The sequence below is a fragment of the Chinchilla lanigera genome, unplaced genomic scaffold (assembly GCF_000276665.1).
Source record: "Chinchilla lanigera isolate Chin_1 unplaced genomic scaffold, ChiLan1.0 scaffold00020, whole genome shotgun sequence".
Classification (NCBI taxonomy): Eukaryota; Metazoa; Chordata; class Mammalia; order Rodentia; family Chinchillidae; genus Chinchilla; species Chinchilla lanigera.
The window spans coordinates 21,786,374-21,803,459 of record NW_004955421.1 but is presented as its reverse complement, the minus strand read 5'-3'; the positions used below and the strand labels follow the sequence as shown (position 1 = coordinate 21,803,459).

The 17,086-nt window shown below is 40.7% G+C and overlaps 1 protein-coding gene across 1 annotated transcript in view; it reads right to left on the bottom strand.

The window, feature by feature from the left end:
• Window positions 1-15,896: 15,896 nt before the first annotated feature.
• The window catches only part of Chst13 (carbohydrate (chondroitin 4) sulfotransferase 13), a gene marked incomplete in the record, with an annotated part of 17,481 nt that continues 16,291 nt past the window's right edge, over window positions 15,897-17,086 (bottom strand). The window contains 1 exon segment of the mRNA XM_013513809.1: window positions 15,897-17,086. Coding sequence (XP_013369263.1) covers window positions 16,474-17,086 — 613 coding nt within the window.

Genomic DNA, 17,086 nt, shown 5'->3' with positions numbered 1-17,086 from the left:
CTATTATTTGTCTATTTGTTTTCCTGAGAAACTATTTTGTAGACAATAATATGTTAAATGATAACCATTGATAATTTCCTACCATTTTGTCTGTAATTTGCTAAGTCCCCCCTATTATTATGTTATCCTGCTTTTATTCTTTAAAATAAAAAAATTTAAAAAAAAAATACTTGTTTTCCTAAGCAAATACTTCCAAATTACTGAGAAGCAATCAGTGTTGAGCACAGAGGATTACATTTTGGTTTTAATATTCATGAAGGTGCATTAAGGTGAATCAAGATGTTTAGTAGTTTAAAAATTGTAACCAATTAAATGTACATACAGATTATAAAATAAGATTTCTTTTTTTATAATGTCTATTTTGACTTAAAATAATTTATTTAATTTGCCCTTTTTCTTTTTAAAACTGTCTTGTGCTTTACTTTAGGATGAAGTCCTATTTTAACACAGAAACATGCAAAAATTTTTAACACTGAAATGTATTCTCACACATAACTTGTAGAATTTCTCTCTTACTGGTTTCTTTCTGTTGTGTGCTTGAAGCTGTTCATATTTTTTAAAATTATATTTTTTTTCTTTTTGTTTTTGTGTCTACTACATTTCAGATATGGCTGGAAAATCTTTAAGCCTTTACATGAACTTGAATGACAACATTATCTTAGTACAAGCACAAAGCAGCCAAACAAGAAGTTAATCCTGCGATTGCAGTAGTACTATCACAAATCTGCTGACAAGAAATTTTAGGCATGTCAGCTACACAAAACAGCATCAAACTAAGCAACAGAATACAAAAGTAAATACACCAGTCAGCCAGGACATCCTCCAGTTTGCTCCTTTTAAGTCACTACAGGCTGTTAGGAAGATCTGGTCCCCCTCTCATCAATGCTGGGACAGGAATCAACCCCATTGTTGTGACACATGAGGAACCAGTACAGACTTCTGGGGACCCAAATACAGCTTTTCTCACTTATGTCTGGCTTTTCAATGTGATCTACTCTCCCCAGTCATTTTGGGTTTCTGCTCCAGCGTGAGGTCTTCCCAGCAGCCTGACCCCTCCTCCTCCACGTCCATTTGGTACTATCCACCCAGAGTGAGCCCTACCTCACCAGGTTTATCTGAGATTTCTATCTCCTGCAACTGCCTTGCAGGTTGGACATTGAACTCAAGCCTAGCTGAGTTGGGGAACTGGCACAGGTGGCTGAGAGACTGTGGAAAATACCCAGAGGTAGCTTCTAAGATACAAATTTATTGAGATTGTGGCAGGTTCACAAGGGTGAATAATCTTCAACCTTTTGCCTATAGACAAAATCCGTGAGGGCATATACACAGCAACAGCACACTGCCTGTCGAGTCCACGAGAGATACATGCTGCACAGCTACATCACTCATCAGGTTCAGTAGCAGCTGATTTGATGAGTTGCTCACTAACAGGACACTGCTGCGAGGAGGGTTTATGGATTAAGCTACATAGCATGGACACCATTACCTTTCTTTGACCATTGTAGACCATCATTCTAAGGAATGGATGGCTTATCATATGCGCAGGAAGTCAGCTCCTATTGATAACTCTGCTTTGCCCAGTTTCCAGTGTCATTCAGATAACTTATCTGGACATTCTGTTTCATTGGTGCTTACAGTGCCCTTTTTTTTTGGTATCAGGCATTGAGGACCTTGAGCTTGTGAGGTAGGCACTTGTGACACTGGACTATATTCTTGACCCTACAGTGTCCTCTTGACCTAACATTCCTTGATGGTGCCTGCATTACTTCAGTCTCTGTCTTCCTCTTCATGTGGCTTTCTTCTCTCTGTTTCATGACCTTCACATTTTCTGTAAGAGAATCATTCTTTTGCATTTTGGACCCATCTTGAGTCCGTATGATGTTACCCTTAATAATTATATGTACAAAGACCTCACATGCAAAGAAGGTTATATTCTGATTGTATGGGTATTGTGCATATGGTGGGGACAAGAATCAGCCCACTCCATATTCCTTAAAGGCAATACATATGGGAAGCTCTTCAGCAATAGCTCACCTCCTGTTCAACAGCAAAATTTATTTGATCACATCAAGTCTGTAGATGACTTCTGGCAACTCTTTTGTCAATACGACCATTTAACAGTATAGGTTCTGCCAGGGCATGCGTAAGAGAGATCATTCCACTTTTTAATGTCTCCTTCAGTTTTCTGTTCAGTGTTCTGTCATTTTTATTATGGAAGCATTTCACTTTGGTAAGATTGATTTCTAGGTATTTTCTGAAGCCACTGTGAATGGAATTACTTTTCTGATTTCTTTCTTAGCAGTTTCATTATGTATGAATAGGGACCTACTGATTTTTGTATCTATTCCTTATCCTGTCTTTTCTGAATTTGTCAGATGTAAGAGTCTTCTGGTGTAATTTTATGGTGTTGCATGCAAATGATCATATTAGTTGCACAGTATTATTATTGAATGAGGGTGGTAGGAGTGAACTCCCTTGTGTCAATCCTGATTTTAGAGGTCATGCTTTCAATTTTCTCCATTTAGTGTGCTGATGACTGTGGCTTGTCCTATATGGCTTTTATCTATTTGAGGAAGATCCTTCTATACTTATTTTATTCAAGGATTTTATGAAGGAAGGCTGTTTAATTTTGTGAAAGACTTTTTCTGTAAAACCATTTGTGTTTTATCCTTTGTTCTATCTCTATAATGAATTACATTTATGGATTTATGTATACTGAACATAACTTTCACCCTGTACTTAAACAAACTTTGACATCATGTCCATCTTTGCAGTGTATTGCCAAACTGTTTGCAAAAGTCATATTGAAGATTTTTTATATCTGTGTGCCTCAAGAGTACTATTCTGTAGTTTTTTATTTTTGTTAAGTCTATGGTTTTAGTACCAGTTTAATGCTGGCTTTGCAGAAAAATTTATAAAAATCCCTTCTGTTTCTATTTCATGGAAAGGTTTAAGGAGCACTGGTTTTCTTTAAAGGCCTAATAAAATTCAGCAGTACATTAGCTGGGTATGGGTGTTCTCTCAGTTTGCGGATATTTGTTATTGTTTCAGTATATTGCTTGCTGTTGATATGTTCAAATTTTATATATTTTCTTGGTTCAGATTTGGTGTGGGTCAGATGTGTCTAGGTTTTGTCCTTTTCTTCTGTAAATGTAATGAGTGTTCAGTCCTCATTATTCATGAGAGAGTTCATTCTGAGCAGAGATGCTATAAATGTAATGGACATGGTATATTGAAACCTTTAAACAGTTCTCAATCTTTCAGACATCAGAGAATCCATAGTAGTGATAAGCCATGTAAACATATGTGGCAAGGTTTAACCAGAATTTCCATCTTACAAGACACTGGAGAATTGGCACAGCAAAGAAGACACACAAATATTATGTATATACTCTTATAAAGAATTTATTAAATATTCAAACCTTTGGTAACATGAGAAAATTTATACCAGAGAGAATCCTTATAAATGTATGAGTGTGGCTATTATTTCACTGGTGTTCATGGATACTTGACATCAGACAATCCACACTGATGAGGAAGCATATAAATGTAATGTTTTTTTTGGGCCTTTAGTCAAAATTACAAGTTTATAGCACACCAGAGAATTCATACTGCAAAGAAACCTTACAAATGCAACAAATATGCCAAATCTTTTAAGTAATATATTCTGAGCATTAAATATATATATATATATATATATATATATATATATATATATATATATAATATCTTAGAGAGAAATTACACAAATGTGAGGTATGCAATAAAGACATTATCAAATATTTACACGTTTCAGGTCATCAAAGAATTCATACTGGAGAAAAGCTAGACAAATCTATTGAATGTAAGAAAGATTTAGGCAATTTCTCTTCTCTCAGGATTCACCAAAGAATTTGAACTGGAAGAACCTCTTATCAATGTAATAAATGTAACAGTGTCTTCAAGAGTGTTCATACTTTACTAAGCATTAGAATATGCATCTGGGGAGAAGTCATACAAATACAGTGTGTGTGACAAGACTTTTGGTCCATAGTTCAAGACTTGTGAAACATCAGAGTATCCACAGTGGAGAAAACCACAGAAATATAATGAATGTGATGTGGTGCTTATCCAAGGTTCAAATCTTCTGGCACATCAGAGTGTTCATTGTGGTGAGAAATCTCACAACGTGATCAGTATAGTAAAAGCTTATTGTGCATCTAAACCTCACAAAGCATATGAAAAACTTTGTAATGAATGTGATAAAACCCATTCTCAGTCTATGCAGCTTACTAGCCTTCAGAAAATACATACTAAAGAGAAACACTCTGAATCCAATGAATGTGATAATAATTTCATTCAAGCTTATTGTTAGAAGGGAGAGTTTTTGGATTATCAGGACCCATCACTCTCCCAGTTGACTCTGAACTAAAGCAGTTCACATCACTGAGAGGTAGGTTTTCATGGGAATGAAGTGCTAGACTAGAGGTGAGTGGTTGCATTGTTGAAACAATACAGAATAAGAAATTGTTAATTAGATTACTCATCCTCAAAAACCTAAAAGAACAATTATGAGTTAATAAAAGAACCAGAATAAAATGTGCATGGGTAGGATACACATTTTACTACGATATCACTTTGACACTATTTTTACTTAGAGTATATCATAATTCTCATTTTTAATGAATAAATATAGTTATTTCCTCCCCCCAACAAAGAAAGTATCTTTTGCTGATTTCATTTTCCTTAGGAAGATTAAGATCTAGATCATCTGGCAGTTACAGTATTAGGTTTTTTAAAACCTTCCATACTGTTTTCCATAATGTCCATACAAGTAATGCACTATGAACTATGTATAAGAGTCACCCTTCCTCCCCCTCATCATGAGCACTTGTTATATTTGTTTTTTGATTGTAGCTGCTCTTCCTTGGATGAGATGACATCTCACTCTTGTTTTTATTTGATTTTCCATGATGATTAGCTATACTGGTCATGTGATCAGTATATGATTATTGAATGACTTTATAGTTTTTATCTGTATGGCTATTTTATTTAACAAGAAATATTCAATTATTTTGATTTTCATTTATATAGATAATCACTTTCCCTCCCTTTACTTATAATTTATATGTATTTGTATAGGTGAAACAAATTTCTTTGAGACAATATCCTCTTGGGATTTGTTTTTTAAACCACTCAGCCAGTCTAAATCTTTTAACTGGGGGAATTTAACCCGTTTATATTCAAGTTTTTATTGATATGTGAAGGCTTACTCCTGTCATTTTGTTTACATTTTTCTTGTTGTTTTGCATATTCTTTGTTCCTTTCTTCCTCTTATGTGCTTTTGTGGTTTGGCAGTCTCCTGTGTTGCTAAGATTTCATTCCTGTTTTATTTGCATTTATGTCACTCATGTACTAGTGGGCTTTACATCTGTAGATATTTTTGGAATGTTGGTTATCTCCTCCCTCTCTTTTTTTTTTGATGCAAGACATCAAAATATTTCCTATAGGATGGATTGATGGTCATAGATGATCAGTCTTCATCACATTTAGTGTGGATCAATTTCTTCAGTTTTTGGTTATCTTTGGAAAACTACCTCCTTCCTGTCTGCAGGAGAGCTTTCCAGGGCATAGTATCTCTGTTTGGCACTGTTGTTTTCTTTTGGGCATGTGAATAAGTGATCCAACTGTCTTAGTCTTGTAAGGTTTCTGCCAAGAAATACGCTGTCATTTGATGAGGGTTCCCTTCAAAGTGACTTAATTCTTTATCTTTTGCTGGTTTTAGATTTCCTGCATTGTCTTAGATATTACAGTGGTGGTGAGCATATTGCACATGTATTGTCTGTTTTTCTTTTAAGACAACAAATGTTAATGTATGAGTTGGTTTTTTTCTAAACCAAAATCTCAGTATTGAGGTTTAATTCCAGTGTTGGCACTTTGTAATAAATAAATGGGTTTTTGAGTTGAAGTTTGGGCACACATCTCTAAAAGTTTCTCCATCCTTGCTGTAATATAACTTAGAGAGGAATCTTTCAGATTTTTGGATGCCATTGAGTTTCTTGGTTCCAGATATCCTTATCTTCCCCACATTATCAGCTAATATTTTGTTGACAAGTTTTCTAAGATTTTCCTTTTCTTTTCTCCTTTGTAATATCCATAATGTAAAGTTTTGCTTTTTTAATGGTTTACCATAAATCTCGTAGGCTTTTTCATTCTTAATTTTTCTGTATGGGGCCAAGGCTATACCTGTGAGTCTGGGCAGGTACTTGTATCTTAGTTAATTTCCTCTCATTGCTAAGACAAAATACTGACACCAAACATTAAAGGGAGCAAGGTTTATTTAGCTCACAGTTTGTAGAGGTTTCAGTCCATAATCAGCTAACTGTAAGGCAGGGTGGCCAGGCAGAAAGGCCTCATGGAGGAGACACAGTACATGCCCAGCAGAAGGTAACAAAGCAACAAGGAACCTTAACAGCAACTTTCTGCCCCTTTTATCTTACCCAGACTACCAGGATAAGGGTGGTGCTAAACCAATCAGTGGACCAGTTTAGTAATCATACACCCTTAATCCCAGCATTGCATTATGTATCAATCACACACTCCATTTCCAGCCACCTCTGAAAAAGCCCACCTATGACCACATGAGGCTCTGGGGTAGGGTGTCTAAACACGAACCATAACAGCTTGGCAGTGGGCAGAGGGCACCTATCAGTCCCTAGTAGGTATACCAGTTATTCATAAGAGCTGCTGATGGTCTTCCTTTTTTTCCCAGTTGTGGAAAAGTCTTACTCATTTCAAGGTGGCTCATAGTAGGGTGACAATGGCATCAATATAATGCACTTTGTTTACATTGTTCCAAGGTCAGGCTGGGTCTTTTGTTCTACAGCTTCTCTGTCTTATGGTTACTGTACTACTCACTCCCAAATATTAAATCTGAGTAACAGTTGTTTATTATTTCCTTATGTTTCTTTGTGGCAAAGAAGTACATCTAGCACCTCTAATCAGCTGCTTCTTACTTGATGACTCCTGTATGTGTTCTGTTGAGGTCTATTCATTTCCCTTGCTTACTTAAAATATTGGATTGTTCCTTTTACTGTTAAAAAGCAACAGCTCCAGCACATAACACTCATAACCATTAATATAAATGGCTTCAATTCACCAATCAAAAGAAGCAGACTGGCAGAGTGGGTCAAGAAACAAAAATCTAGTAGTATACTGTATACAAGAAACACATTTAACTCAAAAGGAAATTCATAGATTGAAAGGCAAAGGTTGGAAAATAATTCTGCATTTGACAGGAACCCAGAAAAAGGCAGGGGTAGCTATTCCAATTGCAGACAATGTGAACTTCAATTCAAGAATGATCGAAAGAGATAAAGGTCACTACATACTCGTTAGGGGAAAACTTCAAGAGGAACAGATAACAATCATGAATATGTATGCAGCAAATATGGTCACACCAAACTATGTAAGACAAACCTTAATAAACATAAAAAAAAATACCTAATAACACTATTGTAATGGGGGACCTTAAAACCCTATTGACACAAAGAGATAGGTCACCTGGACAAAAAATCAGCAAAGAAATAATAGAACTGAACAAAACGTGTGAACAAATGAACTCAGTAGATGTTTACAAAGTGTTCCACCCCACAGAATCAGAATACACATTCTTCTCAGCTGCACATGGTATGTTCTCTAAAATAGACCACATACAAGTCCACAGAACATGCTTAACCACATGCAAAGTAATTGAAATTATCCCATGCATGCTATCTGACAATAGTGCAATGAAATTAGAAATTAATGACAAAAAGAACCACAAAACTCCCGTAAACACATGGAAATTAAATAACAGCCTCCTGAACAACCAATGGGTCACAGATGAAATTAAAGAAGAAATTAAACAATATCTACAAACAAAAGAAAATGTAAATACAACTTACTGGAATCTGTGGGATGCACTGAGAGCAGTCAGAGGGAAGTTTATAAGGGGTGAACTCACACATCCAGATAACAGAATGAGAACAAATAAATAGCCTAATGCTGCACTTCAAACTTCTAGAAAAAGAGCAAGTAAAGTTCAAAGCCCCAAGGAAGGAAGAAATTATAAAGATTCAGGCAGACCTTAACACAACTGAAACAAAGAAATCACCACAAAGAATTAATGAATCAAAGAGTTGATTCTTTGAAAGAATAAATAAAATTGATAAACCCCTAGCCAACCTTATTCAAAAAAGGAAAGACAAATTCATGCATAAGGAATGAAAAGGATGAAATCACTACAGATCCTATAGAAATTCAGAAGATCATCAATACCTCTTTTGAAAATCTTTACTCCCATAGGATGGAAAACACAGAAGAAATGGGCAGATTCCTAGATACATATGAATTACCGAAGTTGATTCAAGAAGATATAAAAATCCTGAATAACCCAATATCAATTAATGAAATTGAAAACTTGATTAGAAACCTACAAACAAAGAAAAGCCCAGGTCATGATGGATTCACAGATGAATTCCACAAGAAATTCAGAGAAGATTTAATGCCATCGCTCCACAAACTCCTCATTGAAATTGAAAAGGAAGCAATTCTTCTGAACTCATCTCTGGAGGCAAGTATTATACTTATGCTATATACAGAGAAAGATCAACCAAACAAGAGAACTGCAGGCCAATCTCCCTAATGAACATAGATGCAAAGATAACAAAATAACAGCAAACAGAATTCAGCAAATCATCAAGAAGATTATACACCATGCCTACATGGGATTCATCCCAGTGATGCAGGGATGGTTCAATATACACAAATCAATTAATGTAATATATTATCTCAATAGAACCAAAGGCAAAAACCACATGATCATCTCAATAGCTGCAGAAAGAGCTTTTGACAAAGTCTAACACTCATTCATGATAAAAGCCCTACAGAAAATAGGAATACATGGTCTTTACCTCAATCTGATCAAAGCCATATATGACATACCAACAGCCAATATCACACTAAATGTATAAAAACTGAAAACTTTCACTTTAAAATCAGACAAGACAAGGATGTCCACCGTCACCACTTCTATTCAGTGTAGTTCTGCAAACATTAGCCAGATCAATTAGACAAGAGAGAGATATAAAAGGAAAAAGAATAGGAAAGGGAGAAGTGAAATTATCATTATTTGCAGATGACGTGATTCTCTACATGGAAGACCCCAGAAACTGCACCAAAAGACTCCTAGAATCAATCAACAAATTCAGTAGCATAGCTGGATGCAAAGTTAACACTCAAAAAATCAATAGCATTCCTATACATAAACAACAAACACACTGAGAGAGAAATTAGGGAAATCATACCTTTCAAAATAGCATCCAAAAAGTTGAAATACTTAGGAATCAGTATCATGAAAGAAGCAAGGAGATCGAAGAGGACTTCAGAAAATGGAAAGATATTCCTTGCTCATGGATAGGAAGAATGAACATTGTAAAAATGACCACACTCTGAAAATTGTTGTATATATTCAATGCAATTCCAATTAAACTAACATTAGTATACCTCACAGATCTAGAGAAAGCATTCTTAAAATTCATCTGGAACCAGAGGAGACCCAGAATAGCAAAACCATCCTGGGTAACAAAGACAAGTCAGATGGCATCACAATCCCTGACTTGAAATTGTACTACAAAGCTACTGTGATAAAATCAACATGGTATTGGCAAAAAACAGACCTGAAGATCCCGGAACTGGCTGGAAAATGCAGCTACAAACACAAACACATTCAACCACCTTATCTTTGACAAAGGGGCCAAACAAGTTCACTGGAAGAAAGATAGCCTCTTTAATACATGGTGCTGCAAAAAAGGTTCGCCACATGCCAAAGACTGAAATTAGACTCATGTCTATCACCATGCAATCAACTCAAGTCAAAATGGACCAAAGATCTCAATATTAAAATAGAAACACTAAATCTACTGAAAGAGAAAGTAGGTAAAAATCTTGAAGACATAGGGTTAGGCAGAGAGTTCATGAACAAAAACCATACTGCAAGGGAAATACTTCACGAACAACTGGGATCTCATCTTATTGAAAACTTCTTGCATATCCAAAGAAATCACCAGCAGAGTAGAAAGAAAACCCACAAATTGGGAAAAAATTTAGGCAACTGTCCCTCAGACAAACGACTTGTATCTAGAACATATAAAGAATTTTTAAAAATTAGCCCCCCATTTCAAAGATCCAATACAAAAATGGGCATCTGAGATGAATACACACTTCTCAGGTAAAGAAATACAAATGGCAAATAAATACAGGAAAAACTGTTCAACATCATCAGCTTACTCAAGAAACGCAAATTAAAACCACACTGTGATTCCATCTCACCCTAGAAAGAATGGCTATTATCAAGAAATCAACCAATAACAAATGCTGGAGAGGCTATGAGGAAACACTTCTCCACTCTTGGAGGGAGCGTAGACTGGTGCAGTCACTGTGGAGATCAGTCTGGAGATTCCTCAGTAAACTAGGATTAGAGGTCCCATTCAACCCATCTATTTCCCTTTTGGATATTTTTCCAGAAGAACTAAGAACATCATACCACAGTGATATATGTGCACCCATGTTTATAGCAGTGCAATTTGCATTAGCTAAATCATGGAAGCAATCCAAATGTCCATCAACTGAGAAATGGATAAAAAATATATGGTATTTCTATATAATGGAATATTACTCAGCTATAAAGAGAGATAAACTCGAGGCTTTTATAGGTAAATGGATGCAACTAGAGAGCATATTCATAAATGAAATAAATCAGCCCAACATGTGTAAACACCATATTGTCTCACTGGTATAAGAAACTGAAAGGGTAAATAAAATCTAAAAAGTATAATAGATATTGTGAAAGAGAAAGAAATTGCTCAAAAGAAAAGAACTGGGATGAGGGAAAAGAGAAAAGAAAGAAGGTAAAAATACATATATATATATATATATATATATATATATATATATATATATACACACACACACAATAGCTAAGATAATTGAACTACTAATTTCTATTAGGTACCACTAACTCCTGGGTTACACAAGCCAAAACTACAGGATTTTCAATGGTTTCTTTTTTCCCTCAGCCCTCAGATCTATCAATAATACCAGCTTATTTTAGAGCCTCAATAAATTCAGTCTTACCCTACATCCAATCACTTTCATTCTGCAATTACCTAATCATTGTATCATTTTGTACAATATATATTTGTTTTTAAAGAAAAATATATCTCAGTCCTGAGGATTGAACCGGGTCCTTGCCCTCAACTACATCCCAACCCTTTTCATTTTTTGAGAGTGGGTCTCACTAAGTTACTAAATTCCCCAAGCTGGGTACAGACTTGCGATCTTCCTGACTCAGCCTCCCAGAGTACTGTGATTACAAATATGCACCACTATGCCCAATTCAATATATATTCTACTGATATACAGATCTGTGGTGGCAAGTTCTGCTACAGGCTCAGAAGTTCTCCTTCCAGAAGACTGCATTTACCAGTTTCTCTTCTTGTTACTTAAGCACCATGTGACTGAGATCTAATCTATTGGAGTGTGGAAGGAATTAGTTTATGCTTCCTCCAGCTGACATCCACTGCTTCAATCTTACTGTCACAGGTTAGAACAGAGGATAAGGAATTGACAGAATCATAAGTCCTTTGAACCCAAACCATTCCTGTTATGTTTTAGCTCCAGAATGTCCCCCCAATCCCTCATGTGATCAGAGGTGGGCTTTGGGAAGGTGATTGAATTATAGGGGCACCACCATTATCAGTGGACTGATCCATTGATGAGTCTATTGCTGAATATGCTATTATAAGGTGGGATCTGGTTAGAAGAGGTGTCACTGGGGGCATGCTTTTAGAGGGTATATCTCCCTCCTTCACTCTTCCCTCCTCTCTTTGGTTCCTGGATGCCATCGGGTGAGCAGCTTTCCTATACCATCCTCTTTTACTATGCTTTTTCTGCTTTGTAGCCAATCAACCATGCACTAAACCCATGGAAACCGTGAGCCAAAGTAAAAATTTTCCTCTTCTAAATTGTGGGTATAAAGTACTTAAGTGCCAGTGATAGAAGGGTGACTAATACAGCAGCTGTCCATAGTTACTCTGGACAGAAGGTGAGAAAGAAACTTCAACCACATCACATGGCACCGCAGGTGAGAAAGAAACTTCTTATTTAAAACAACTGAGGTGCAGAAACTTTTCTTATGATGTATCCAGAATGTGTACTTTAATAGCCACATACACCACACACACACACACACACACACACACACACACACACACACCATATATGAACCACTGAAAACAGCAAATATTTTCTTGGACAAAATGAACTTCAGCCTATTCTGCAATATTTTAATTTTTCACAAAGTTTAGGAATATACAGATTTCATGTATAGATAACAATTAATGTAAAAGACAATCTCTGTATTCCCTTTCTCTTGCTGCTGTAACACAAATAGTCAGTAGATCAGTCAAGGCACCACTACCCATCAGTCATGCACCACAGGTACCAGGAAGTGAATGGGTCATGCTCCATGGCCTTGAATAGCTTTATAGTCTGGCCTTTCCTTCACTGAGCGACTATTCTTTATAATGAAGTGTGCTACATTCACCAGCTCATGAGCTGAAGTCAGACTTACCCAAGGTGTGATGCTGTCCAGTTTGTAGGTCTGTTTCTTCATCTTTCTCTAAATTTATCAGAAGACACAGAATGGATCCTTGCATCAAGACTGGAATGGCAGTGTCCACTCAGATGAGGATAGAGGAGTGGCATGAAGGGCAAGTACTCAGATCAGGAGAGCTTGCTCAGGTGGGTCTTAATGACTACATAAGAGTTCACTGAGAACACCCAGAGTAAGGGGAGGCACAGGCAAGCCAGAGCACCTGCACATGAAAGGGCACAGAGGGCCAGAATGATCTGTTGCTTACAAGGCGTTGCTGCCTTCTGTTTGGTAAAAACATAGGGTGTGTACAGAACAGAGATATTCAGGGAAGGTTTCTCTCTAAGAATTTGGCCTTGATACACAGGACTCTGCAAACCCTTCCACACAATGTGTCCTAGGATGCCTGCTCAAGGGCATAAGTGGGACACAAACTCAATCAAGTCCAACTCACAAGCCATGCACCTAAACACAGTTTAGTTCTGCCAGGATAAAGGGGTATCTTTTCCTCGGCACTCAAAGGTGCCGCGTAGTCTAGCCAGAGTCCTGGTCAACCTCCCCACCACCAAAACAGCTTTAAAGCCTTTTCACAAGGTCTCAGTGAATCCTCACAACTCCATGAAAGAAAAATGATGAAGAACATTTTGTAGTTGAAGGAACTAAGTATGAGATGTAGAAAAGATAAGGGGGTGTCGACGGAGAAGCCTCCAGAACTGCCCAAGCTTCAAATGATTATACTTCCCATTTCCTGTCCAACCCCACTGGCCAAAACCTAAACTTCCTGCCACGCCTATCAGCAAGGAAGGCTGGGAACACTAGTGATATCCCTAATCCATATCTTTCCACTTTCCAATTCTGGGAAGAGTACCCTGATGATGTCTCAAGCTTCTGCCACCCTCCTGAGGGCTCCTGCTGACCACCAGGCCTCTGAGTCTGAGCACGGGCAAGTCAAGCACGCAGGGAGTTAGTGGTGTCAGGGGGCATGCCTCCGCTGTGTCTGATGAAGATGAGGGACCCACACCACCCTGACATATTAATGTGCCTCTTCATTTCTATGTGCTCATACATGTTTCACAGTATGTGGGCAAATGAGGATCCAGATTGTCTCACCCAGATGCTGGGAAAACATGCCCATGTTGCTGTCTGGGATCCTGCATCATCGTGTTCAATATTGATGGGGTAACTTTGCATAGAAAATATTGTTAAACCACCCCTCTGTTGTGAAACATTTAATGATGTCACAATTAGTGATGCGGCAGTCATTGGTCCCTGTGGCTCATATTTCAACAGGAAGCCCCTGGTCCAGAGAGTAGCTATGAAAACTACAACAGGACCGAGTCTGGTTGGCTCCCTTGGCCAGAGAAGTAACCTCAGAGGACATTCTTTTCCCACTTGAATCCTAGGTAATGGAGGACGGCAGAAGGTACTGGCTGTACAGTCTTCATTACCCACTGCCCCCTTTGTGGGACGGTGCAGACATTCTATGTATTCCAGGGTTTGAATGCTGCATCTGCCCTGGGTGTGGCCCCTAAATGGACACCGGAGGGTACAGAGCTGGATGGTGGCAGGTGCATCCAAGTGCATGACATCATTGCCTGCAGTGGCTGTGTGAAAGGAGACACTCACGGGGTACCACCAAGTAGCCACCCATAGGACAGTGTGTGTGTGCGTGTGTGTGTGTGTGTGTGTGTGTGTGTGAAGTATCAGCACGGAGAAGATAGCAGAGCACCAAGGAGAGACATCGAATTGTGATACGTACAGCTGGGTGTCGTCTTCAGCATGAAAGTCTCACCAGGGCCTACACGGGGGCTGAGAGAGCTGAGAACCAGGGTGCATGACACTGAAGGAGTGCATAACAACTGAGCACACAGTGCCCTGCAGCACAGTGAGTGAGGGCCAAGGAGCTCCTAACAAATCCAATGGCCCCTGTTCATGTGGCAGGCTCCAAGCCCTCTTCTCTGCTAGGTTCAAAGCATAAGGCTGTGCCCCAAGGATCCTTGGTAACGGTGCAGGGGCCTGAGCTTTCTGTGTCCCTCCACAGGGCCCCAAGCATGTGGCAGTCTTCACTGACAGACTTCTCCTGATCCATAGTTGCAGGGTCCCTGAATATACCCCTGGGCTGCTCAAAAGGGGCACAGGAGGTCTCAAGTAAGGCCCTGAGAGGGATACGCAAAGGCCAGGAGTCCTCTGTAATGTGACTGAGCTGCTGCCTCTGCCCACACCGGCCCCTAGCGTCAGGGTTCGGCTTCATCAATGAAGCTTCCTTAGTTATTTCTGACTTCATTTTTGAAAACACAAGCACGCCCTGCCCTATTCCTCCCAGACTTCCGGCATTCTAGTTGATAACCCAAGGAAACTGAAAAAAGACACCATACACAGTAAGTCCTTGATTTATGAACATTCAAATTGCCAAATTTCACAGATACAGTCCTCACATTACAAGCATCTGTAGATGCAAACAAACTGCAGAAGTAGCTCATGTGTTTACATGGTCACAGTTGTGCTGCTGTGTGCTTACTGGACAGCGTGATGGTGTGCGGTAGTGCAGCGCTCAGTCAGAGCTCAGGATGTCTGGAAGCAAGAGGAAAAGCAGGGGACTGCTGGCATAGCAAAGCAGTGTATACTGGTTACTCACGTCAGAGGTGTGCTTTGTCCCAATTGCCAATGAATCCAACTTACCAACATTCTCCCCGAGCAAAACTTGCTTGTTACTGAGGGGATATTTGGTTCCTCCCAAAGAACTCCCGTGGCTCCTCGTCTCCCCAAAGCCAAAAGAACAGATGATCCCCATTGCCAAGTAGCCACACACACAGACACACATATGCACACATACACACACACACACACACACACGCACACTCATACGAAGGTGGGAGCCAGTGAAAGGCACAGGACTTGGTGGAGCTACTTTGATCTTGCATTCTCGGCACAGATCAGAGTAAAAGGTTAGATTTTCTCCAGGTTGGCATTAAAGTGACAGCACCGAGCCATTTAACACCCCCCCACACACAGCTCAAACCTTATCCATGCACACACCCAGCCCCTCACTGTGGGCTGCTGTGGGGACGGCCCAGGTCCTGAGCGCACTCTCCTTTGATCTTCACAGCCATCTGGCATTCTTGTGCTGTTTGACAACAGGGAAAACTTAGGCCCGGACACTCAGCGAGACGCCCAGGAGTTGGCAGCTGCGTGCCCTCAGAGAATGGCACAATAAAGGAGAAACTCCAAAAAGTAACAAAACATTTATTTTTAAAACACGACTGTCCTAGCTGACCAAGGCCCTAAAATCCCTAGCACCATGCTGCACACTGGGCTCTGCTGGCACACAGGAGGAACGGGCATCCTGCAAGACCGAAGCCCAAGGCAGCACCTGGGCAGGGAGGGCTCATCCGCGGCCAGGTCTGTCCTTGCCAGGATAGGTGAAGTGGCCACGCTGAGCCAGATGTCACCATTCTGCCTAGTTCGTCATGGACGGGTTCAGGGGCACTTGATCCCCACACAGTTGGCCTCTCCCAGCCCCACTCCCGAATGGTTTACGGAGTCTTTGCCCACGCAGAAGAGCTGAGCTGTGCCCATCCCCTGGAGCGGAGAGAAGAAACAGGCATGGAGCCACAGGCAGAGGCAGGCCTGGTCACTGCGCAGGGCTGCACCCAAACCCGGTGAGGTGTGACCTGTGCCCAGGTGTGCAGGGCCTCTCTGTTTCTTGGGCAGTAGCAGCAGCGTATCTTTAGATTCTGTCCGAAATGCACATTCTCGGGTTTCACCCCAGGTCTGCAACCCTCTGGGGGACACCACCGCCACTAACGCAGCCGCAGGTAGGAGGGGGCTGAGTAATTGAAGAGCAGGAAATCCATCTTGTAGAGGTCGAAGAGGCGCCTCTGGTAGAAAGGGCTGATGTCCTGGAAGAGGCGTGCGGCCTGGTCTCGCACAGCAGCCGCTTTGGGCCGTGGCGGCGGCGGAAAACTGAGGCCCGGCTCGCCCACCAGGTCCAGCACGAAGGCGGCGTCCTCCGCCAGCGTCTCAAACTTGCCCACCACGTCGTAGCGCACGCGGCACGGGTGGCAGAGCGCATGCGCGCGCTCCCAGTGCTCGTTGAAGGGCCCGTCGCGCCGCGTGCGCGGGTCCAGCAGGTAGCCCAGGAACTCGGCGAAGCGCACGTCGTGGCCCCGGGCCAGGGCGGCGGGCTGCGCGCCGGGCCGCAGGCGCCGCACGATGCGCGTGCCGTAGCGCCGCCGGAAGGCGTCGCTGTAGGGCCTGGCGAACTTGTTGCGGTAGGCGGACGCCAGGCGCTCGAAGGGCTCGCGCACGAACAGGAAGGCCAGGTAGGCGCGCAGGCGCCGGTTGATCTCGGCGGGGCCGAAGTCGGCGAGCGAGGGCAGGCCGCCCGGCGCGTGCGCCTGCTGCGCGGGGATG